Source organism: Rhamphochromis sp. 'chilingali' (genome assembly GCF_963969265.1).
Source record: "Rhamphochromis sp. 'chilingali' genome assembly, chromosome: 22".
Classification (NCBI taxonomy): Eukaryota; Metazoa; Chordata; class Actinopteri; order Cichliformes; family Cichlidae; genus Rhamphochromis; species Rhamphochromis sp. 'chilingali'.
In genome coordinates this window covers 15782777-15808600 of record NC_137950.1, presented here as the reverse complement: position 1 = coordinate 15808600, position 25824 = coordinate 15782777, and the positions used below count along the sequence as shown (strand labels likewise).

Sequence of the window (25824 nt, the reverse complement as noted above, 5' to 3'; positions counted from 1 at the left end):
CAGGACCCTCAAGCTCCCAGGCCTCTGGTAGAGGACCCGAGCTTGAAGGATAAACCGCCCGCAGGGGCGTGCTGGGTGTTTTTATATATATATATATATATATATATCGGCAGCTGTAAAACACGAGTTAAAAAGTCCAAAAACTTATGCCCACCTTCTCTTGATCCAAGGCTGTGCACTGGGCCGGATTGGACTTTTTGCTGGGCTCATTTGCCCCCCCGCCCGTTCGACACCTCTGGGACAGACGACTCTCATTAAAGTTAACTTTTTATTTGTATGTTTGTTGGTTGGTTGTTTTTGGTTGTGCATCATCAGCGTGGATGTTGCTGCAGACATCCGTAGGTGTACATCCGTGTGACTGAAGGGACTTCTGTTTTCAGTCTGACGGATGTCTTCCTTTCAGAAGTTTTTCAAAGGAGGCTCATTTAGACGGGAGGCAGTCTGGTTTTTTTAAACACTTGGTTTGTTCGACTCAACAGCAACTACCACGTAATTTAACCATTTAAAAAAGAGAAAGAAAGAGCTATTTCGTGTGTGTGTGTGTGTGTGTGTGTGTGTGTGTGAGTGCGCGCGCATTGTGGGCGTGGAGAGGGAGACGGGCCCTTCCCTGAAGCCGCTGAGCGCTTCTGCCAGATGAAACGCTGTAGGAGGAAAGAAGCGCACGCAGGCGTGAGTCCGATGGGTCAATCTCAGCGAGTGGATCGCATCTGCAACTAGGGCTCACGGACTTAGTGACTTCCCGCTGCGGGTTTCACACCTGACACAGCTCACTTACTCGGACAGTTTCTTATTTATTTCCTCCTACTCTAACAGCAAAATCCAAAAGATTTGCAAAGACACACAATAATGACAACCGAGTTCAGTGCAGACTAAAGACTGCATCACTCTGCCCTGCATCCGACGGCTGACCTCCCTGGAAAGATGCAAACAAGACACAGAATGTATTGCGTGTTCGTAGCAGTGTTGCTTGGAGCGGTGAGTACTCTCTGACATAATCATCGTGGGTGTTAAATATTTGCCGTCAACTTCACCTGGTTACATTTTTCCCTGTCACATCGTGCGCAAAAAGCATGCCAGTTGCGCATCAACATGGTCCCATTAGAAGGTGGTTAAAAGCTGGTGCGAGTGTGTGGGGGAAGTTTTGTCTCTTTCACGTGTTTTATTTTCTTTTTATTAATATTTTTTCTTCCCGTCCAGCCTGTCACGCCCTTCACCTTTTGAGAGAAAACTTTCCTGAAAATCTTTACTTTTCTCTCTGTGATTTAAAGTCCCAGTTGTGTTAGATGATACTGGTATTTGTGGTGCCCACCTTCGTGTCTCTGCACCTGTCCCACCCGCAGCCCTGGCTTGACATTGTGAAGCAAGAATGGATGTATGCAGGAGCCATTCAGGTTGATACTCTATAGCCTCAGTTGTGGATCTGTAGTTCCACCCTTCTCAGTTACATGTGGCTCCACAGACAGGAGGACAATAACAATGTAACAGTGGGCTCTGTGGAGGAGATCACCAGTAAAGCCCGGGTTTGGTTTAACTTTGGTGAATTCCTCGATTTACTGAGTTTGTGAGGCAAACTTGTGATAATGGGCATACAGGAAGTTAAACATTAAGCATGATCTGCAGGGCGATTTCTAGGCGATGCACAGATTCTCACCACTGCGAAGGCCTGGAAGATGAAGCTACACAGAGGCAAAAACAAGCAGATGCAGGAGATGGAAGTAAACATAGAGGGAGGGAGACAGGGGGGAAACATGACCATGTGGGAGAGGGAAGGAAAATCCACCACCTTATGAGGATTCATGAAAACTATGCCAAACTGTCTGTTACATGGACACGGTCAGCCTGTGCTGTGAGCTCGTCAATGTCTTGGTTTTTGGAGCCGGCTGCATCACTGATACGTGACAGCTGCTCCCACTGATGGGTATACATCCTCTGCTGGCTCAGCACATGTAATATTGATAGAGTCTGAACCACCCTCCTACCCACTCCCAGCCCCCTCACTTTTCCTCTCCTCCTTTCCCCCTTACATGCTCACTTGGCTCGCTTCTTGTCTGTTTCTCTCCCTTTGCCTCTCGCTCCATGAAGTGATGATTCAGCTTTGTTTGCGAAGGCACGGGGTTGTCGTGTAACTGGCACCCAGTGGGCCAACAGCAGTTTAGGGTCCACGTCTGGATTAAAATTAAGCCCAGTTTATTGGAAGGCTGGTTTAGTGGAACTCTAATGGCTTAACAAGCGCTGACAGCAGAGGTCCAGAGGTTAAGTGCCTCCAACTTAAAATTGACTGTTGCATTAGTAAGATTGGTTGGAGCATTGAAAGTGGTGTGTCCAGATGCTTCTGTGCATTCATTTGTGTGCGTGCGCGCGTGTGTTCTTCTTACTTCTTGATTTTGCTTCAGGGAAATTGGCTGACAAAAGTTGAAGCATGCAGCCCACAAATTTCCATCTAAAAAGCAGGAAACGTGCAAGTCGAGCTGCAACTTGCTCAGTGCTCTGCATCCTTTTTCTTTTTTCTATTGCTCAAGCCGTATGCTGAACATCGCATTGCCCTCTAATTCTTCTGTTTGCACAGCCCAGCAGACATTACTGATGCACTTTAACCTCGGTTATTCATCTTTGAGGCGTCTTGGTGCTGCACACCCTCACCTGGAGCTAGAATAGGGTAAAATAAAACTACAACAACAAAAAAAGACGCAGTTGTCAAAATGCTGGAACTTGGAGTCATTTCAAAGGTGTCAGTTTGACTTTTGGAACAGGTTTGTTCACATGTAAGGTTTGTAAATGTGTTTGCACGAATGTGAATGTTTGGTTGGGTGTGTGTGGAGTACACGAAGCGGGCAGCTCAGGGGAAGCAGCTACTGTAGAGTGATGAGCGTGTGCAGATGGGAAAGGTGAGCGTGAGGTAGAGCGTGAGGTAGAGCGTGAGCTGCGGTGAGGAAGAGAGCAAGGGCTTTGAAGTTGTGAGGAAGCTACAAAGTGAAACATTTTGGAGGCTTAAATCACCGCATGGAGAAAGTGTTGCAGGTCACACAGAGAGAATTTGGTGTTACAACAGTCAGAGGAGAATTAGGAGCTTCACTCGATGAACATAAACTGTCTTTGTTTCCCAGAGTTTGTGCACTTTCATGAAAATAATAGATGAATCAAACTAACCAGGCATTTTTTTAATGGAACATTTCAAATAAAAAGTTCCTGCATGAGGCTGAAAACATTCTTGAACATTTAGAGGATGAAAAATTAAATACCAAAGACTTGAAGTTCGATGAACTGTGACACCGTTGAGAGCAACAGCGAGTATGTGTTTGTGTAGGTCCAAAGGAACGCGTACATGCTCACACCCATCCACACACTCATGGACATTATCTGCCAGCTGAGTCAGTGGAGGTGCTCGAGGGCACATTTGATGTTTCTTGGAGCTCCTTTCTCTCGTCAGTAACATTCCACACACACCTGAACCCTGACGCCTGTCAGGCGATTGTACCTCCTTCGCAAAATGCCCCCATCAACATACCCACATCCGTCCTCTCTAAGTATATTTGCTGTATCTGACTTACATTTAGTAATAAAAACAAAAAAGTGCCTTAAAAATTGTTTTAATGTGGTCTAACAAGGCTGAGACACAATTTTCTTTACACCCTTCATCTATGAATAATGGGATAACTCATTAGACATACACTGGCTTACAGCAGATGGTCCTGATTTCATATATATCAGCTTAAAAATCATCATGTATATGCGGAAAAGGAAAACATAAAGCTTTGTTAGTATGTAACTTTGTCTTGTTTGCTTTAGAGATTAAGGTGTGCAGAAGAAAGCAAAGATTTAGCTATTAGATATAATGTCAAAGGCCATGCACACTCATAGGTCTTAAGAGTTGTAGTAAGATGTAGAGACACGTCCCTGCTCAAGCCTGAGTGTCATGCATTTATTTATGCCTGAGCAGAGACACACACAGATGTCTTCACCTGTCAGCAGCTTTGATAACTCACTCAACAGGTTATTGTTTGCAGAATGTAGATAAGACCAGCTTTATCTTTGTGAGGATGAGTTATTTTGTGTGCTCGCACTTTATAAATGCCTTCGCTTCTTAAACTTCCATGTGACCGTTTAAAAAAAAAACAAAGCAGGACCTCATTGTGACCTCGAGTTACAGATCCCGTGTGTCAAAAAATGTAAGCAGTTTAACCAGAGAATTATTTGTTTCTACAATTTATTTTTATTTGAAGCCAGACAAGGAAAAGAAAACGTAGTATTGCACAAAAGCAGAGAAAACAGAAAAAGGGACTGTGGAAAGTGGACGGTTTTGTGAAGCTTTGCCATTAATCATCTCACAACTGTTCTGATTTTTCTTCCCACTTTCCTTCGGGGTCCTCACTGGCCCCGTGACTAAACTAGTTTAGTCCTTCCAAAATAAACCTAAGCAGATGCCAGACAGTAAGAAAGATTTCCGTTTTCTAGAGCGTTGTTTATTTTTCCTTTCTTTCTAATGCTCTTTCTTGTGAAATACTGGGGCTTCTTTCCAGCATGATGGCCTTTTCAGCCAGCGGTGTGGGACTGAGTTTATATGAAGTGTGCTTGTTGCACAATATGAAACATTGCTTCGCTTGAGACAAAACATTAAACTTTATCTGTAAAATTATTTTTGTGTGTGTTTTACTGACAATCTTCAATTTGCTGCTGTTAATGGAGTTGCTGTCATTCTGCAGGTTGGGACCCTGGCCAATAAGGGAGCATGTCCATCAAACCAGTATACACACAGTGGCGAATGCTGCAAGCAGTGTCAGCCCGGCGAGGGTGTCGTCCAACCCTGTGGGGCCCAACAGACCGTCTGTGAGCCGTGCCTCGATAGTGAGTATCACACAAACAGCTGTCTAAATGTCACGAGAACACGGACACTCGTAGATTCAGGGGTTTCTGATGCAAATACACAGAAAAAAAACCCGGACGCATGCACTCAAACATTAATGAATGAGCTAGCTGTGCTGGTTACATGCCTCAGAGCAGAGCTCCACGAGCACGCCGTGTAGTCTCTGGTTCTGATCATCAGTGTTTCATCTGATAGAAGAAGATGATAAACTGATGCCCTGAAATTCACCCTCTGTCTTCTTCCTACTTGTTCGAGCTTTCCGCTGTGAGTGTGTCCCTGGAGAAAACACATGCTTCCAACAGCAGTTTATGGAGGATTGTAAATCAAATGCAAATTTCCTTCAAAGTTTGATTTAAAATCCAAAATCCTTCCGCCAAACTGTAAGACAGTGAATAATTTTGGGCTCAACAACAGCCTTCTGTAGTTTTTGCAAAGCTAGATTTTGTTATTAGGATATCAGCAGCTATAGTGAGTTAATCTTTGTTGTTTCATAGTAGTATAGCATGTGTCATATTTTAGTTTTAGCCCGTTTTTAAAGCTTATTTATTTTTTCCTGTTTTAAAATGTAAATTTAATTATATTTTTTTGTGTTTTATGATAGCAAAAGCTCTCCAGCATTGTTGTTTTTTACATTACATTTATGTTTAAATCAGTTCATCCTTAAACATAATAAATATGATTCTACAGGACATATACATGACAGTCTCTACTGCTATGTTTACCCATAGACTGTATACAAAAGATGTACGGAGCTATGACTCTGCCCACTGGTTTGTGGACTTTGTTAAAGAAGCCTTGGCTTGAGTATTTGTGTCGTTGACATCTCAGCTTTTTGAAACCAGTAGGCACATATGAAGGTTGATTTTTTTTGTCTATTTTAAACTAAATGGGACCATAAGTTACTAAATGAACATCATGCTACATTCCCATTGACTTTAAACTAAGGATTGAGACCATAAACTCATTAGCAAAGTGTTTACAGATGTCGTAAGAAGTAAGGAGTTGGGTTGATTACTGCTATGATTTGTCTTGTTTTTACAGCCTAGTAAGCCCCCCTGCTGGTCAATACAAAAAAATCCAGGTTTAAATCAGGCTAACATTTCCACATCACACTCTTGATTTGTTTATTTGTCCATTTTTTTATGAGAAAAAATGGACCCGCCACATAATCAGGCCATCATCAGAGCTATTAAGACACAGTGTTTCCGAAGCATGATGTTTTTTATTGAAGTCACAGGACTTCAAAGTCATTACGATTCATGCTCTGAGTTCTTGAATTTCAGGGCTGTCCAGCTAGCCTTTGATTTAACAATAGCATCCCTTGAATCATGTAAGTGCACCTAAAAACAGCTCCCAGCTAGATTACCCAGCAAAACAGCTCTCAACATTAGTGTGGATGAAATTAGATTATCACTCTTATGAAACCACGGTGTTGTATGCCAGACAGTAACAGACTTCTTAATGTTTTTACATTTAATTTAAAGCATTAAACTTTTTTGGATGTTTGGAAGTAAATTGGATGCCAGACATAATTGTTCTCCAGTATTCTGCCCTCCTCACGGCCTTTACCATGTAGGGAGAGAGGCTTTGTTGGGCTGAAAGGCTTTCTGAGGACAGTGATGTTGAGAGGATTCAAGAGCGGGAACAGCTCCAAATTCTGTCAGAGAAAAAAAAACTCTGTTGGAAGATGTGTAGTGCATTAGACAAGCTGTTATGTCACAGTAGATTTGGTAAGCATGAATGGTGACTGCAGAGCTCAAAAAGGTATTTAAAGTCTTCTCAGTGTGGTACAGCTCCACATTTTGGCACAGGGAAAATTTAACAGCATGAAATGTTTTGGGAAATTTAGAATCTGAGGTCATCTCGGAGCTACAGAGGACACATTTGGTCTACAGCCAGTTTTTCTTGCATGAATTCCCTAACCATCCTGCAACCAGGCCAGGAAGTAGCTGCAAACCTCCCTGAGCCAGCGGAGGATGGTAACCCATGAGCCAAGGAAACCCACACTCACAAAATGATTCAGACTTCAGGTCATGAGAGAAGTCGTGAGAACGTGGATGTAGATTATTTATTTATTTAGGATTGCGGGTCTTCTTTGAAAGATGTATGTGTTTTTCAGTGTTTAGAGTTAGTCGACAACTTAATGATATGTTGCTTTTGTGCATAAAAGCGTTTAGTTCTAGACTTCTTGTCATAAACTGTCTTCTGTTCTATTTCTATTTTTTCTTTTAAAAAAAGCTTCTGTTGTCTGCTTAAAATTATAGTTATTTGAAATGTCCCAAAGGATAATAATTATCAGTCTTATAGCGCTGGTTCAGCTCAGGCGTGAACAAACAGATGGTGACAAGATCTGCTCGAGCTCATAAACAGAGAAATGCCAAGCAGATATCTGTTCATGAGATAACGTTATAATGATGTTGTAAAACACACGCATAGATATGAAGCTGAAGTTTCTTTATTCAGCCCATTTACAGCGCGCTTATCAAATCGATGCTTTAACAAGTCAGCCTGAACATTGTCTTGTAATATGCATAAAAGCTTGGCTGGTGGCTTCTTTCTTTTTCTTTCACCTGCTTCAGAACCACAAATTTAGTTGCAAAGGCTACAAAACAAAATAAAAAGACTGTCTGTTGTTAGTTTGTTTGATTAATTACTTCGTGAGATTAACATGAATGAGCGTTAGTGACCTTTCCCAAGGGCCGGACACATTTTAGACAAGTTTCTTATTGTAAAAATATGTCATTTATCATCGCTGTGATGTTTCCCCATGATGGCATCCAAGTCAGATCACAGCGCAGGCCGTGCTGTATTATTAGACTGGGGGAAGTTTTTGTGCATTCACATGCTCGTTGGATGGTCCCATGTTTCAGTTTTGGTTTTGTTCATGTGCTTTTGAGTCATGGTGTAGGAACAACCTTGACACTAAGAAGGAGATATGTGGCATTTTACTTATCAGAACATGTGAACCACACGCTGGAAGCTGTTTCCAGTTTAGTGTTAATAATTAATGGTTTTTTATTCAGGCTTACTACAAAAGAATTACAGTTATAATCAAAAGAAAGCATGCCCTCGTTGAACTCTAAGGGTTTACATATTGGGACATAATAAAAACATGTGTCTTAAAATAAGGTAAGTATAATGTTAGGTGAATGACAAAAGGTGACATATTACACCACATGTTTACTTTTGTTTGATAAAAACTTAGCCGAAATGCAAACGCACCATGGGGAAAAGTAATAACACGCTAACTGCTTCCATACGGATTAAGAGGGGAAGTAGCAGTCAGATGCTGATAATCAAAGACCCTTGATTAACTCATGATCAGCAATTGTGATCACCTCTAAAAAAGCAGACATTCTGGCAGTTTCTGCTTTGGAGCATTCAGGTGTTTGTAAATGCAACGCCACAATCCTGCAAGGAGTGGAAGTCCAAAGCAATCACAAGGAGGTGTTTGGTGAAACACCCTTTGTGTGACTGCTTTCCTCAGCAACCTACAGGAACCACTTTTCATCCAGTTAGAAATACACATTTTTTACTCATGACTGGTGGTATACACCACTCTGAATCCAGTCATTAGTTATTATTAATCTATGGCTCTCTTCCTAGAGCCTCTTTTGATCTGTCTCCTTCTCCTCCCCACCACCTGATCATGGCAGATGGCTCCCACTGCCTGATCCTGATTCTGCCGGGGATTTCTTCCTGTTAAAAGGGAGTTTTTCCTTCCCACTGTCACCGCTTGTTGGGATTTTCTCTGTATTATTTTAGGATCTCTACAATAATAATAATAATAAAGACTTTAAGGCAACAGTTGTTGTGATTTGGTTCCAAATAAGTAAAATTGAATTTAAATTTAAATTGAATTTAATTGAATTGGTATGATGTCCTGTGTGCCGCTCAACTCTTACATGAGGAACCATAATATGTTACAGTTTTGCTTTCTCTGAGAGTCTCAAAACAAAAGCATCGCATTTCCTTCCACCCACCATGTGTCCTTCCATGTGCTGGTTCAGGCATATCGCCTACTTTTAATAGAATCAGATTGCACACCAATCTGTTTATAGGACACAGACTTCCTAGGCTTCATTTAGTGCAGATAGTTAACAGGATCCTGGCAGAAGTGCTAAAAAAGATAGCTAGCCAAAGCCCTTGAGGAGTTTGGCTGAATGAGCAGATAAGTGGAGATGAAACAGAACAAGTACAGCTGTACGTGGAAGTGGAATAGAAACAAGGCAAACTTCTCAGTAAATGGTTCACACACACTCACGTACAAACATGTCCAGGAAAATTCCCACACACTCACACAGACTAACACACATTCGGAGCCGTAGAGAATAAAGTCAGGACTCCTTTTATGGGTGTTGAAAACAAAGCGAAGGATTCAGTTTTAAACAAGTAGTAAAAGTTATGATACGCCGAACCACGAAGAGGCCGTCAGTACTCCCCCTCCCTCCAGCACCATAACCAACCCCCACTCCCCCAGCTCTTCTCTCCATGCTACAGCCTAGTGTTATTAATGTATTGACTTGCATTATTGATGCATGGCATTATGATAATGGCTCTGAGAGCACTCATGGGGAAGGGGGAGTGAGGGTAGTCCAAGAGTGGGGAGGGTGTAGTGGGACATAATAGGGGCAAGGGGGGAGTGTGATGGTGGCGGTAGGGTTTCAGTACACGACTGCAACAGGCACACATAAAGAGGGAGGACAATAGTCCACCTCTGAAGACAGAATTAAACAAAAAATGTGAAGGACCCACATTTGACACCATCAATTTAAGGCACAACTGCACACACAGATTCATCGGGTTCTCAAATGACACGACCTTCTTTTCTTCTCTCCATCCGTCCGTGTCTGTCTGTCTCTCCCTATCTCTGCTGTAATCTCTGCATCATCAGAGCATTCGCCGAGGTTGGTGGGCCAGTGACGCAGACCAAAAAAACTTGATACGCTATCAGACACTGAACAGCAGAGGGTCATGGCAGACTGCATACCAAAAGCCTTCTGTCTCCTACAAGAGACTAGTTTATTTCAGTTTGCTTTAAAGATGGGAAAACAAGAAAAAAATCTACAGTAAACTGCACACATTTCACCACCTTGCTCACAAAGCAGGTAGTTGAGGACATAATCCTCAGAGTTAAAGCACTTGTTTTCTTTTGCTTTATCTTAAAATATGTCTTTATCGAAGCAGTTCACTTCCATCTTATTTACCATTATCATAGATACTCATTGCTGCTGTTAGTCTACAGATTAGCAACCTGATCTTTATATTTGCTTTATGCAGTTTATAAAAAAAATGGTACAATGCTTTTCCACAGTTTCCACAAAAAGTATTTATTTTGTTGAACTTGTTTGATATTTTTGCATTAGCCAAGGACAAACTGCAACTCTGCAAGAGTCAGAAACTGGAAATAAAAAAACAACAACAACACATTTTTGGCAGAATTTATGAAGTTAGATTCTGCCAAGATAAATTCACCAGTCTCTAATACACACATACACACACGAGCTGCTCTTACAAATGGGTCTGTTGCATAATTTAGTGGGTTTCCCAGTTCTCTATCTAGCCGAAATACAATTCCATAAAACATGCAATATTGATTGTGTCCTTTGCATCTATATCTGTCCTGGAAGTTTTGCACATATACTGCACTACATATCATTTACAAAACATTTCAAGTAACGATGATAATTTTCTAGAAACATCCTTTTATGAAATACTGTTAAAGTCCTTTCTTGTTCCTAGTGACCTCTTTGCATTTATATACCCACCAGGAAAAATAACCTTATAGCTTAATTCCCTTGTCCCAACTTGATTTTTGGAAGACTGAATCCTACGGTGGCCCCAAGAGGTCAAACGTACTGAAATCTAAGAAAAAGGAAAAAAAACAAAACGCTAAAACACACAACAAAAACAACAACAAATAAACAGAAGCTGACACAAGACAACAAAAGTGATTCGGGGGAGACGTTAACGTGACAGAACAGCAGTGGAAGTGACAAAAACCAAAATGTGCGAAGGATTTCACTAAGATGTGCTTGTTGTGAAGGAGAAAACATTTTTCTACGTCTGGGTTGTTTTATTCAACTTGTTTTTTTTTCTGCATCCACTGTGTTTTGTGTGCTTTGTAATCACTCTCCCCAAGATGACAATCTCACTCATTAAAATTAATAAAAAAAATTAAATATATTTAGAAAGCTAAATGAAATATTATATTTTAAATATTAAATATAAAAATAAAGACTTGAAACCTGCTCATTAAAAACAAATCACAGTACAGTTATTTGAATAATGCCGAATATTAATTCATTTAAACTAAAGTGTGTAGCTAATGTTGACAGCTTAATAAGGGTGCAATAACATCACTGGAGCGGTTGCAGATGCTGGAAAATAAGATGTACACACTCTTGACTTATTTGGCTAAGTGGTATCACTAACAATGGGTAAATACAATAAAATTAATCACAACAGCAGTTGCCTCAATAAACTTTAGGTAATGACCTAAAGTCATACTGTAGGTCCCTAATGGCTTTAGGTACTGGTTAATGAGCCTGACTGCCATTCAGCTATTTGCAGAGGCCAACTGAATGGGCTGTGGAAATGTTCAAAAAGAGTGTGTAGTTTCTTATAGCAAAGGCTTTGTCAGAATGTTATCTGTATTTATCTTTCTGTTAAATGAACAGCTTTCATGTCAGTTTTCTTCTCTCTTTCTTCAGGTGAAACCTTCTCAGAAAGCATAAGCCACACAGAGGAATGTCAGCCCTGCACGCAGTGCTCAGGTCTATTGCGCATGCATACTCCCTGCACTGACTCCGCCGACGCCATTTGCACGTGCAACTATGGTTTCTACCTGGATGAAACCTCGCAGAATTGTCTACCCTGCACTAAGTGTCCTGAAGGTCAGGGAATGCTGTACAGCTGTGAAGATGACCGTGACACAAAGTGTGAGAATTGCACTGGGGACACCTACTCGGACCAGGAAAGCTTTTGGGAGCCTTGTATTCCTTGCAGTACCTGTGATGAGGTGGAGGAGTTAGAGTCGTGCACCCCTTTCGGCGATACGGTTTGCCAAGGTAGGACATATTAAGTAGCTCATATTGTCAACATGAAGTCTAATGGGTCAAATGGCACATGTATATACAGTTAAAAAAAAGTTTCATGATGTATTTTAAAGCAAACAATCTAAACCAAACAAGCTTCTTGGCATAACGCCCTGATTGTGTACTCGGACTAGTTCTTTATTTAAGTGTTACTTTCTCAACAAGCTGTAAGTGTGGAATTCACGTTCCATGTAAAGTCAGACACCTGAGCACCACACTCTCATTATGTTTAGACAATATAAGTCTAAACCCAGTACCTCTTAGCTTTTCCATTCATCAAATATCTATTCAGCAATCAAATAGTGTAAACTCAATGCATTAGGCACGCAAACTGAGCATCAGAATGGGGAAGAAAGTGACTTTGTGGTTGTTGGTCAGAGTATTTCAGAAACTGGGGTCTATTGGGATTTTCCTACACAATTATAAATATCTGGAGTTTACAGAAAATGGTCTGAGAAAATATCCAGCGAACATCAGTTATCTGGGTAAAATGTCTTGTTGATATCAAAGGTCAGAGAATGGAGAATGGTCAGACTGCTTGGAGCTGATAGAAATCAACAGTAATTCAAACAGCCACTTGAAAAAAACCAAGGTATACAGAAGAGCATCTCTGGACCCACAACGTTTAAAATTTGAAGCAGATGTGTTACAGCAGCAGAAGACTGCACCGGATGTAACTGTTGTCAGTGAAGAACAGGAAACTGAGGCTACAATTCACACAGACTCACCAAAGCTTGTGATGCTATCATGTCAATATGGACCAAACTCTCAGAAGAGTGTTTACAGCACTTTGCTGATTTTGTATTCTTGTGATGTGATAAGACCATTCATATAGTTATTTGTCAGCTATCTAATAAATGGCTTTGTGAGGTGACCTGATCTAAATACCAACCAAGTTTCAGCTTCTGTGCCGAGTAAGGATGAGTGATGAAGTGTGTCGCTCAGGGTCACAACGATCTGAATGAAACTACGTGAGCACAAATTCGCTGTCCGACACTGAAAGAAATGTACAACACACTTGACATCCACTCTGTCAGCCTCATAATCAGATCATCTAAGTTCGACACTATACACATTGTTGGCCCATCGACCTAAATGCCACACTGAAGCTTGTCTCATTGTCTTCAGCGACTCATCCCAAGAGAGAAACAAAGACCACACTCTATGTTGAGGGTTTAGAAGAAGGTCATTTCTCTAAACAGGGCTCTGAATTTCTTTTATACCATTGCACCCTGTGGGTATCACACTCCAAATCAGGAATTCTGTATGACTGGAGTCACTGCTCATTCCAATGATCTGATGCCTCAAAGATTAAATCAACGCTTTTGTGAGGTGACAATAAAAGGAGTCTGTTGATCAGCCAAGCAGTCTGTTGGGAAAGTGGTTTGAAGGATGTTGTTATCACAGTGGCGAACACAGAGCCAGTCTGAGGCTAAAGGGACCCTTTTGTACGTCCTCCCATGGCACTCTTTGGCCTAGGAGGGCTTTTGGTTTAGCCCATGGGGCCAAATAAAAGAAGAGCCAATAATGAGTGAGAAACTAATGTCGAATGTGCTTGGTATAATTATAACAGGACATAATTTTTCCTGTTTATTCAAAGAAGGCACAGTTTCTCTTGAGTGTTCCTGTGTCCCACTGCAGTATTTGGGCGATTTTAGCATTAATCAGAAATTGTTGCTGCACTAATTTGTTTAGGCTGGACCAACACTGAGTTAGACAACTAATTTTAGATTTGGATTACTAGTTCTGTAAATTAAAATTAAAATGTGTGTAAGGAGACACAAAGAGTATATCAGTAGAATACCCATTCTTAAATTCAACCCCAATCCCAAAGAAGCTGGAATGATATTTTAATGTAAATATAACAAGAATGCAATGATGCCAAAACTCATAAATTACTCAGAAAACATATGTTTGAAATGAGTAAATGTACCATTCAACACTCTGAGGTTGAAGTTGCTATATATGCTAAACCTAAATCTAATCCTACTTTTGGGAGAGCTGCACCAACCATTGCTAGCAAATAGTGCCTTGCAATATCAAACTAAAACAAATACCTGAATCCCAAATATCCACTGAAACTATCTAAAATATAACACTAAATGTGATTCAGAATATTTTTGCTTTTGAATTCTTATCTATTTTTTTGGTGTAGGACTTATATACATCAAACTGCCAAGAAATCCAAATAACTCCACTGTTATAATGAAAACCGGTATGTAGTTTAAAGTCTGCACTTTCAACAAAAGTTGAAACTCGGGCTGTGTCTAGCTGCTAGGTCATCTTAAACCGGTCATGTGATATGTTGGTGTGTCTGTTCACTCCAGGGGGTAAAGAAGAAATAAGGCTGTTGTGTGGGGCGATCGTGGCTCAAGAGTTGGGAGTTCGCCTTGTAATCGGAATTTTGCCGGTTTGAGCCCCGTCTTGGACAGTCTCGGTCAGTCTCGGTCAGTCTTGTGTCCTTGGGCAAGACACTTCACCTGTTGCCTACTGGTGGTGGTCAGAGGGTGGCAGCCAGTGTCCAGCAGCCTCTGTCAGTGCGCCCCAGCGGCTGTGGCTACAATGTAGCTTGCCATCACCATTGTGTGAATGGGTGGATGACTGAATGTGTAAAGCGCTTTGGGGTCCTTAGGGCCTAGTAAAGCACTATACAAATACAGTCCATTTAATGACAGCAACACGTCTCAAAAAAGTTGGGAAAGGGACAACAGAAGGCTGGAAAAGTAAGTAGTTCTGAAAAGCTGGAGGAACATTTTGCTACTAATTGGGTTAATTAGCAACAGGTCAGTGATATGACTGGGTATAAAAAGAGCAGAGGGGAGAAGCTCTCAGGAGTAAACATGCAGAATAGGACAGACTGATTTTCCTAGAGTATTTAGCAAAGAATTTCAATATTTAATCATCTACAGTGCATAATATCATAAAATGATTAGGAAAATCTGAAGAAATCTCTGTGCGCAAGGGACAATATTGAATGCTGATTAACGTTAAGCCCTAGGTGAGCACTGGGTTGAAAACAGGAAGGACTCTATCATGAAAATCAATGCATTTGCTCAAAAACACTGCCAGAAATGATCGTCTGTGACCACAGTTCACCATGTCAACCATAAATGCAGGTTAAAGCTCTTTCATACAAAGAAGAAGCCATTTGTGAACATCAGCCAGAAATGCTGCCATCTTCTTTTTCTCGACCAAAGCTCATTTGAAATAGACTGAAGTAAAGTGGAAAACTGTTCTGTGACCAGATGAATAAAAAGTTTAGTTTAACTAAAAAGCCTCTGACAGTATCGCTGATGGTATGAAGGTGCATTAGTCTCTATGGAACTGGCAGCTTTTGCTTTGGAAAGGTACAATTGATGCAGATAGATATACACCAGATTTAAAGCAATATATGCTCCCATACAGACAACGCTTTTTTCAGGGAAGACCTTGCATATTTCAGAAAATCAGTGGTAAATTCCATTAATTCCTAAAGCATGGCAAAGCAGTAGAAGAATTACCAAACATACAATAGAAACTCAAAACCATGATGATATGGATGCAGGTGTGTGGATATGAAATAAACCAATAAATAAGAAGCATTTAGTTTGGACTTTTTTTAAATTTCAAATAACCTACCCGATACTGTGAGGAGTCATGAAACTAGAATGTGTGAAAACAGAAGCAACACAGAAGACTAATCAGTCATTTGTGTCTGCCAGGCTTTAAAAGAACCAGAGAAAATACAGAGAGAGAAGTTTATTTAATAAGCAAAAGCAGACACGACATATATCGCTGTTCTCTACCAAGTGCTGCGCTGCTATTATCTCCCACTGAGGATGACGCTTTAAGGCAGCTTGAATCAGCTTGTGGTCTGAAAGCAAAGGGTGGTGTTTGGAGAGATGATTCATCCGACATCAAGATATAAGAAGCCAGAGCCCCAATACGAAAAACATCCTTTAGATAACGAACAAAGCATACATCATGATGAATGTGATTCCGGCAGAATGACTTACAGCTCACTGTGTATGGGCTTTATTGTCATATGTTGTTCCTCACTCTAACCCAATCATGTGCCTTTTATTTCGAACGTAATCTTTTTACCAAAGCAGAAGCGTTATCAGCGCATACAAATCTGTAGCAATGCCAGACGTCCACATCCATTAATGCTGCGGATTTGTGCGACACAGGCCTGAAGGGTAAAGTCAGGGAGGTGGAGGGAATGAGTGGAACACACAGACCACTAAAGACAAGTCGTAACTTGAGACGGTGGAGACGTAATTTAAATCAAGGTAGAAGGACCAGAACATCAGCTTGACTATACTGGGGGTTATTTTCCTTTATAGATAAAACTGGATCTTCTGCTTTACTCTTTGGATTATATTTTCCTTCTCTTGTGTTTAATATAGCAGGATAAATACTCAGCTGACATGTGGGGTGAAATCCAATTTCCTCCAGGTCTAGCTCCACAGGGATTAATGCTATGTTTTGTGTCTTAGGGGGAATAACTCACTCTCTTCTTCTATCTCTGATGGCTAAACATGGTAATAGTGACCAGACTTATGTCAGGGTAGACCCACAGAGTTGGAGATTTAAAGGCAAGATCCTTATCTAAAGAAGTGTGATACGACTTCCACTCTTTTGCAGGCCAGCGAGCGATGTCAAAGGTTAAAGGGCATGAGAGCCTTGTATGTGGAGAGGGGTGGGGGTTGTGGAGTGATCAGGCAGTATAAGTTCCCCCCTGGGGGATGTGTAGGGAACAACATGATATAATTCCTCACAATCCTTTCAGGGGTCACAACAACATTGGGACAAGTAAAGTTAATTAAAACCGATGTTGATAACAATCCTGACAAGGTGACATCTACTGATGTGCATTATTGCTGTAGGAATACCAAATGCTGGCCTTCTAATCCCCAATTTCATATTAATATAATGAGAAAATGATGTTAGTACTAGATATATTTGCTTCTCTCATTTTACTCATAGCCTCTACAGCATTTTTCAGTTTAGTTACTCAAAGAAAGTGTGCAGTCGATGCGTGCATCATTCATCCAGTTAAGAAAACCACAGAAAGCTGATTCTGCCTGATTTAGATTTATCGTAACTTACAACATAACCAAAACCCCCCTTTTAACCCTACGCTGTCATTTTCCATGTAACCTGATGTGCACCTGAAATGTAACCGCACGTCTGGTCCAGGCAGCACGCTGATTGAATGGCATGGAAGGTTACAGTGTAGGTTACGATGTACAGTGGCTTGCAAAAGTATTCGGCCCCGTTGAACTTTTCCACCTTTTGTCACATAACAGCCACAAACATGAATCAATTTAATTGGAATTCCACATGAAAGACCAACACAAAGTGGTGTACACGTGGGAAGTGGAACGAAAATCATACATGATTCCAAACATTTTTTACAAATAAATAACTGCAAAGTGGGGTGTGCGTAATTATTCAGCCCACTGAGTCAATACTTTGTAGAACCACCTTTTGCTGCAATTACAGCTGCCAGTCTTTTAGGGTATGTCTCTACCAGCTTTGCACATCTAGAGACTGAAATCCTTGCCCATTCTTCTTTGCAAAACAGCTCCAGCTCAGTCAGATTAGATGGACAGCGTTTGTGAACAGCAGTTTTCAGATCTTGCCACAGATTCTCGATTGGATTTAGATCTGGGCTTTGACTGGGCCACTCTAACACATGGATGTGTTTTGTTTTAAACCATTCCATTGTTGCCCTGGCTTTATGTTTAGGGTCGTTGTGAACCTCCGCCACAGTCTCGAGTCTTTTGCAGACTCCAAGAGGTTTTCTTCCAAGATTGCCCTGTATTTGGTTCCATCCATCTTCCCATCAACTCTGACCAGCTTCCCTGTCCCTGCTGAAGAGAAGCACCCCCAGAGCATGATGCTGCCACCACCATATTTGACAGTGGGGATGGTGTGTTCAGACTGATGTGCAGTGTTATTTTTCCGCCACAGCGTTTTGCATTTTGGCCAAAAAGTTCCATTTTGGTCTCATCTGACCAGAGCACCTTCTTCCACATGTTTGCTGTGTCCCCCACATGGCTTGTGGCAAACTGCAAACGGGACTTCTTATGGTTTTCTGTTAACAATGGCTTTCTTCTTGCCACTCTTCCATAAAGGCCAACTTTGTGCAGTGCACGACTAATAGTTGTCTTGTGGACAGATTCCCCCACCTGAGCTGTAGATCTCTGCAGCTCGTCCAGAGTCACCATGGGCCTCTTGGCTGCATTTCTGATGAGTGCTCTCCTTGTTCGGCCTGTGAGTTTAGGTGGACGGCCTTGTCTTGGTAGGTTTACAGTTGTTCCGTACTCCTTCCATTTCTGAATGATCACTTGAACAGTGCTCCGTGGGATGTTCAAGGCTTGGGAAATCTTTTTGTAGCCTAAACCTGCTTTAAATTTCTCAATAACTTTATACCCTGCCCTGTCTGGTGTGTTCTTTGGACTTCATGGTGTTGTTGCTCCCAATATTCTCTTAGACAACCTCTGAGGCCGTCACAGGGCAGTTGTGGAGCTGTTTTACAAAGAAGAATGGGCAAGGATTTCAGTCTCTAGATGTGCAAAGCTGGTAGAGACATAGCCTAAAAGACTGGCAGCTGTAACTGCAGCAAAAGGTGGTTCTACAAAGTATTGACTCAGGGGGCTGAATAATTACACACACCCCACTTTGCAGTTATTTATTTGTAAAAAATGTTTGGAATCATGTATGATTTTCGTTCCACTTCCCACGTGTACACCACTTTGTGTTGGTCTTTCATGTGGAATTCCAATTAAATTGATTCATGTTTATGGCTGTTATGTGACAAAAGGTGGAAAAGTTCAAGGGGGCCGAATACTTTTGCAAGCCAGTGTATATTTCAGTCTAAATCAAACTTAAGGTTCCCTCTGCAGTTCAGAGGTGGTCTTTCCCTTTTCACACAAATGCTTCCCTTGACTCCATGCTCAGACCTGCGTTCCTCCCTATCCAGGATATGTACTCATCACTTAAAGACTGTGGCCTGCAGGTTTAAATAGACTGTGGAGTCCAGGCCTAATGAGGAAGCTCTTTTGTGTCGTGGCAGCTGCTTAGCCAGAGGTTGTTTGGTTTCCTTGATGTATAATTCACAGCAATCCTCCTGCCACTTAACCGCATACAGTATATTACTGTGTTTGTGTTGGGGGACCCGATCCTTGGTGTAGCATGTGTTTTCAGAAAATTGGTCTCTTTACGACACATAAGGGCTCGCTAAAGGTTTTCACTTAAGAATCCGTGGTCCTGTCCTTAGGCAGTGGTAACCATACATACATACATTTGTTGCCTAAATCCCTCCATGGGACCAAGGATAAAATCTCTTTCTGAAGCGTCAGAGTCCTGAACTTTGTACAGCCAACATCCCTTTATTGTAGCACTTAATACACTAATCCGAGCAGCTTATCTTCGTCACGGCAAGTTAGTGCTCTACAAGGAGACAGGGCTTGTATGGTTGGCTTCGGTTACCTGAGATGCAGTGGTTTGCTTTGCTGAGCACTGGTTTGGTTTGGGAATGGAGATGCAGGGCTGGTTCTTGTGAGGCCCATCAAGCTCAGAGAAAGATGATTTCAAAATGCATTATGAGTAGGATAATGCAGCCACGTTAACACAACTTTGCAAGGCCTCTTTCGACCTTGGTTAAAGCTGTATGATTGAGCAATGATTGAGCAGGATAAAGTACTCACTGCCTGTTCTTATCATCTTGAGGTTTTGGCTAAAAGCCCTCAAAGTGGTGGGAGACAGAGGTTTTGCTCCATGACCCTGTTCTTCCTTGAGATCGTACTCAGGGCTGACGGGACATGCTGTATCTATCAACCAGAGCCTCGAATTCTTGCTCTGTGGCAGCGAGGGCAAAAAGTTTTGGCTGGCAGGACATATGTAGTTGTATTATTCATGCACATACATGCACAACAAGAAACTTCAAAGGGTTACTTTAATGTGAATTATACAACACACACACACACACACACACACACACACACACACACACACACACACACACACACACACACACACACACACACACACACACACACACACACACACACACACACAGATCTGGCAATAATCCAACAGGCACATCAATCACCCTTCTCAAGGTCAATGCCCTATCTAGAGCTGCGTCTTTTTTTCTTTTTTTTGGCGTGTTACCCATGCTCCACCTGTTAATCGAGGTTCTTCAGTAATAACTTGTTAGCTTTCCTGTAATCTTTGTGGCAAACGAACAGAAAAGATCCCCTACCACACACGTAACCCTGATTCCCCTGCCTCCCCTCTCACATTGGCAGAGGAGTCTGTGAACTGTCAGTCAGAACATTACTCATGTGAGCTAGTAGATGGAAATGTAGAGGTTTGTTTGCTTTTTTTTAAACCCTCTTTTAAACAGGAGATATTTTTACGAAGACACCAGAATTAACTAATAAGTTATAGACACGTATACATATGACAATGGTTTCAGTAGAGAGACACAAAAAAAGGGGGGAGGAGGGGAGAGTGATTGGTCCAAGTTCATTCGGTTATTGATAGGTTAGCAGGAGGGGAGGGGAGCAGTTTCCTTCCGGAGTTTGGTTGACCTTAACAATCGACAGGCTGCCCTCCAGAAATCAGAAAGCATAATCTACTAACAAGGACCATGCAGAGCTCTCAGGGCCACGGCAGTTCAATTCGAAGGACGAAGGAAAAGAAGCAAAAGAAGGGACGTTTCTGAATCTGCAGAGGGGGTTCTTAAATTTGAATGAATTCTCATGTGGTGCCACGGCCTATAACGGTCAAAAGCACAGTCTATAACGTTAATTTAGAATTTAATATCAACATTTTTGCAGCAATATTTTATCTTTTGTATTTCTCAATACAAATGAAAAGTCTTTTGAGCTTATAATTGATCAAACTATGATCTTTTCTGGGGTCTTTTGTTATAACTGTTTATTTTCTTATCTTGGTTCCACACAGTGGCTGAAGCGTCAGCGCTGACACACTAACATCCCGTGTATTTTTGCTTTTCAATAACGAAAATCCCCAGACTTTTAAAATATCAAGTTTGGAGGAACACGTGCACCACTTTAATGGGTAACGGTATTGAAACGGTTGACAGGCCCTTGTTTCGTTATGATTTGCTAAGCTATGATTGGATGGGATGGCACTCCTGTGTGGGAGAAGTTTAGTGTTTGGTTGGCCCCATAAGGATAAAGAGCAGGCTATGAATTGGGGAAACCACGGATGACAAAATGCCATCAACATTCCCGATTTCCTGCGTCCAAGGCATCACCACATCAGTGGCTGTGAAGAATCCCCAGCCCCAGTGACTAAACAATTCACTGTCTTTGTATTGCACAGTCACTCATTGTGTTGCCAAAGCTTGGTCCCCTTCACATCCACAGGCCTGTATCTCTGTATCTCTGTATGGCTGCAGCTGACCTCCTCTCTTTAACCCCTTTGCACCCTTCTCCACACAGTATGAGCATTGTAACAATGAAGGAGATCTTAAAGTTGACTGCGTCTTTTTCTTCGCTGTCAGTGTGGGATTGACTCACTTTCCTGTCATCATTCCGGAATTTGCCACGGAGATTCCAGGAAAAACCTTCAGAGGTGATTTGGCATGAGTGAGCAGTTCTGGTGGCAAGGGTGACCACAACACTTGCGCTTTCGCTCGTGTCGTCGTTTCGTTGCCAAAAGTTCTGCTCAGAGACTCGGGCTTTTGTCCTCATCGGGATTTATTGCATGTGTCTCTGCCAAACTGAGCCTCTCTCTCACTGATATTATCTTTAAAGCTGCCTAGGGCTGAATTATTGAATAAAGAGAGACATTAATGTAATTTTGCGGCATTGGGTCATTTGTTACATTATTGTCAGTGTGAGAAAAAAAAGGCAGTTTTGTCACTTTTCTACAATTTATCATTTTGAAATTCTTTACAGGTGATAAAGTCATGCAGGCTGTGACGAGCAACTGATTTTGCATAAGCACTTCAGTTAAAGTTTCACCTTTTGACGGTGTGTTTAACACATTAAAGGTTTTACTTTGACCCAGATTTTACCTGATTGTGAATTTCCCTAACTCTTCCTAAGTCTTTTGAGTGCTTGACCTTACTGTAAAGTAAAACTTGAACATAATAGCTTTTAAATGTATAACTATTAGCTATTAAAGGAAGTTGCGATGGGACTCAAACTCCAATCTTCAAATCAAAAGCTGGGAGTGTGTTACCTCCACTGCACCTGTCTCTACATCTGGATTCTCCTTCCACCGCAACCTTTTTGCCATTTTAAGAATTTTTGCATGTGTCATTTGAAATTGTAGGAAAAAAACAGACTTGTTTCTACATTAAGGGTAGTGATCAACCAGTTGAAAGCAGCTGCACAAGAGAAAATGCATCAGCATGAGATTAGTACACTGGAAAACAAATAAAGAGCTGCAGGAGAGAACGAGATGGAGAAAGCTGGCGAGAGTGGAGCACAGGAGCAGATGCTGAGAATGCGGCCTGGTCGATAAAAGCGATGGAGTTACTCCTCTGCACTCTCGGGTTTCTCTGGTTGACCTCTACGAGTGCTGATCACTTTCTGCAGCAGAACAGTCACTCACACACACACACACACGCAGAAAGACGTGCCCACACGCAGGCACTCTCTACATTCATGGGTGTGTCTAAGGCATGTGTGCAGAAGGAGTAGATGGGTTGCATACAGTAGGAAGTGAGCCAGAGGCCAAAAGACAGATTGACAAAACAAGAGTAACAGCATTCTGCAGTATTTGAAGGGCATTGCTTTGTTTGTATTTGTAACAACTATTATAAAAATAGTTGTGGTTCATTTAATGAATAATGAATAATATACAAATGTCTTTTCAGGTTTTGATGTGCAGGGATTTGTGGTTGTTATGGCTGCAGTCAGGTGGAATGCAGTTACAGAAAGGCAAACTGAGCCCCTCCTGTCTTTTGTGACTAAATCATAAGTCAGGCTTTAAAGTATACGGTGTTGAAACTGCAGCAACACCTGTTTGCACGAGTCCGCAAGCGGTTGGAATGACGAGTTCAGCTCAGGTGTGGCTGCACACACACAAACAAGCACACAGCTGCTGTGAACACAAGCTGCATGCACAGTCCTGCTGCTCTTATATAGTACTTATGTAAAGGGCACAGACCAACAGGTTCTTATTACACGCTTAATGTGCACAAGAGCCTGGATTTCCTGTCACAAGTGAATCACTATCAGACAAAGCAAGCAAGACAACTCTGGTAATTTCACTAACAGCCAGATAATGCTTAACAATAAATATAATAATTGTTTTGATAATTCAAAACCGACTGAGCCTGTCATTTTGACGTCTCCGCAGCTTTCAACTTTTATAGTTTTAATGACAGGCGTGCCGCGCTCTTACCGGAGGAACCCCCTGGTTTAAACTGTGAGACAAATAATATCCTGTATGCGATATATATACCTAGCATTTACAATAAAGATTAAAAATACACTGATAAAAGATGGGAGGGAAGACAAATAATGCCAGTGAAGCAGCTTCCCTTCGCCACCATTGCCTTATATTGAAAACAGCTTATTATTTAAAGCTTTGTGCAGATTGAGAGTGCTGCCTGCTTACACAAGAGTGCTCATCATCCACATGAAAACTGAAAATAATAAGAATGATTAAAACAACATTAAAAAACTTCTAAATCAGGGGTGTCCAGCTCCAGGCCTCGAGGGCCGGTGTCCTGCAGGTTTTAGATCTCACCCTGGGTCAACACACCTGAATCAAATCATTAGTTCATTACCAGGCCTCTGGAGAACTTCAAGACATGTTGAGGAGGTAATTTAGCCATTTGAATCAGCTGTGTTGGATCAAGGACACATCTAAAACCTGCAGGACACCGGGCCTTGAGGCCTGGAGTTGGACACCCCTGGTCTAAATGATCATAGGAGTGACTGACAAAAGGAATTGCCCAGTAGGAATGAGTAAAAGTGTAGCCAGATGTAATGTGGAGAAAAGACTGAAGGATAAAGAGGAACGATGGAGAGAGGACATATTTTTAGCCGGACAAAGCAGCTCTCTGTCATGGGACGGTGTCTGATTTTGTGTGAGTGTGCGCACGTGTGTGTTGGAAAGTAAAGAAAGTAGAAACAAACACGCTATGGTGGTAACGGTGGTGGTGATGGTGGTGTGTGTGTGTGTGTGTGTGTGTGTGTGTGTGTGTGTGTGTGTGTGTGTGTGTGTGTGTGTGTGTGTGTGTGTGTGTGTGTATTCTCTATGGTGTGGTACCTAGTATTGAAGAGGGCAGGAAGCAACATGATATCTTGTAGTGATTCACCAGAAGCCTGTTTATATGTATACTATTTCTTAGGCACTTCATCCACTCATAAAGGTATAATATATCCACCAGTTTAGCAGCAACCCATACATGTATAATATAACTGACTCTTGTTTTGTTTTGTTTCTGTCATCCATACTTTTTCCTTTACATATCAATGAGAGCAGGATGCCAGATTTACAAAGTCTTGTTAGCTATCAGTACATATGAATGGGATAAAAAAAAATATGATGATACAGACTTTCCAAAAGTTATTGAACTGGATGGATGATGAGCCTCAAGTTTTTAGAGCCTCATCTGTAAATCTAGGTTTCAGCTGTCTCTGATGCTACCTGAGGTGCTATCTCTGGTATTGTGCAACTCCCCATAAAGCCACAAAAATGCACTATATATGCAAAGTTTCCAAGATCTTTACAGTTTGGCTTTAAATGCAACAAGCAAGATGAGTTAGTATATGGAAGCGTGAAGACCAGGAATGTTGTGGCTTTGGCAATAATACTCGAAAATGGTTTCAAGTAAGTCATGTTAAGTGAGTTAAAGCACCGGAAACAGAAGCATGTGGCTTACTGAGCTAAGCAGGAGGCAAAACTGGCAAAGAACCAATAATAACAAGGTAACACGAAGACAAACAGGCATCTGGGCTGCTTGTAAATACCTAACATGGTTTAAAAAAAAAACTGCACACAAAACAAATGTTTTCGCTGTGTGTCAAGTGTCAAAGGAGTGCAGCACTGAGAATTACATTTACAGCTCATAGGCTTCAGGTTAATGAGGCACAAGTGTCATCCTAAGACAAGTTAGTGAGAAAAAGCTGTGGCCTTAAAGGTTAATGATTAAGAATCATCGACGTAGATTTGATGTTCAGTTAATTGTTGTTACCATAAAGTGCTTCCTCAAATTTCCTTCAGCTAAAATCCCCGCAGCAGCTCAGCACATCGATCTAAGTTAGCTCTCATTAAAAATGTTTTCGCCTCATTAGTAAAAAATGGATGCCTTGCACTCAGCGGCTCTCCTGAGGTATTTAGAGCCCTCTGAAACCAACAGCCTGATTTCCTGTCCATGCTGTGAGTAACTGTAAGTAAGTGACAGGCGAGGATAGGTTTCCGCATCCGCGGCGAGGAGCGAATGTGTCTGCTAATGGTTGGAGGAATGTGGGCAGGACTGGATGGACCAACTTGCTCTTACCATCGTTAATGGCTCCCTGGGGAGAGGGGAGGGTGGAGTGTTGTGGGAGTGCTTGTTGTGTTTGTCAGCATAATAAGTATTTATTGTTACACTTGCTGTGGTGAAAAGAGGCAAAACAGTAAAAGTAACACGGAAATATGTGATCTGCCAAGTTACCACTTGTATCTGTAGCTATATTTAAACTTTGCAAACCATTTTCCGGTCATATTGCTGTGCTGGGAATGTCCTAGTCCGTGGAGTATCAAACAAACTGCTACTATTTATGAAAAAACAACCTTGGTCTGGATGTGTTTGCTGCTGTTTTTCTTTTCCAAATAAAATCCTTTGATTTGATTTCATTAGAAATGAAGTTAATTCTTGAAATTCATTTATGTTGTGAG

The 25824-nt window shown here is 41.5% G+C and overlaps 1 protein-coding gene across 1 annotated transcript in view; it reads left to right on the top strand.

Annotated features, from left to right (window-relative positions):
* The first annotated feature begins 625 nt into the window (after positions 1-625).
* Positions 626-25824, top strand: part of ngfrb (nerve growth factor receptor b) — a 36769-nt gene continuing 11570 nt past the window's right edge. Inside the window, exons 1-3 of the mRNA XM_080873497.1 lie at positions 626-975; positions 4701-4842; positions 11575-11931. Coding sequence (XP_080729623.1) covers positions 922-975; positions 4701-4842; positions 11575-11931 — 553 coding nt within the window. The 5' untranslated portion in view covers positions 626-921. The remainder of the gene's footprint in view (positions 976-4700; positions 4843-11574; positions 11932-25824) is intronic.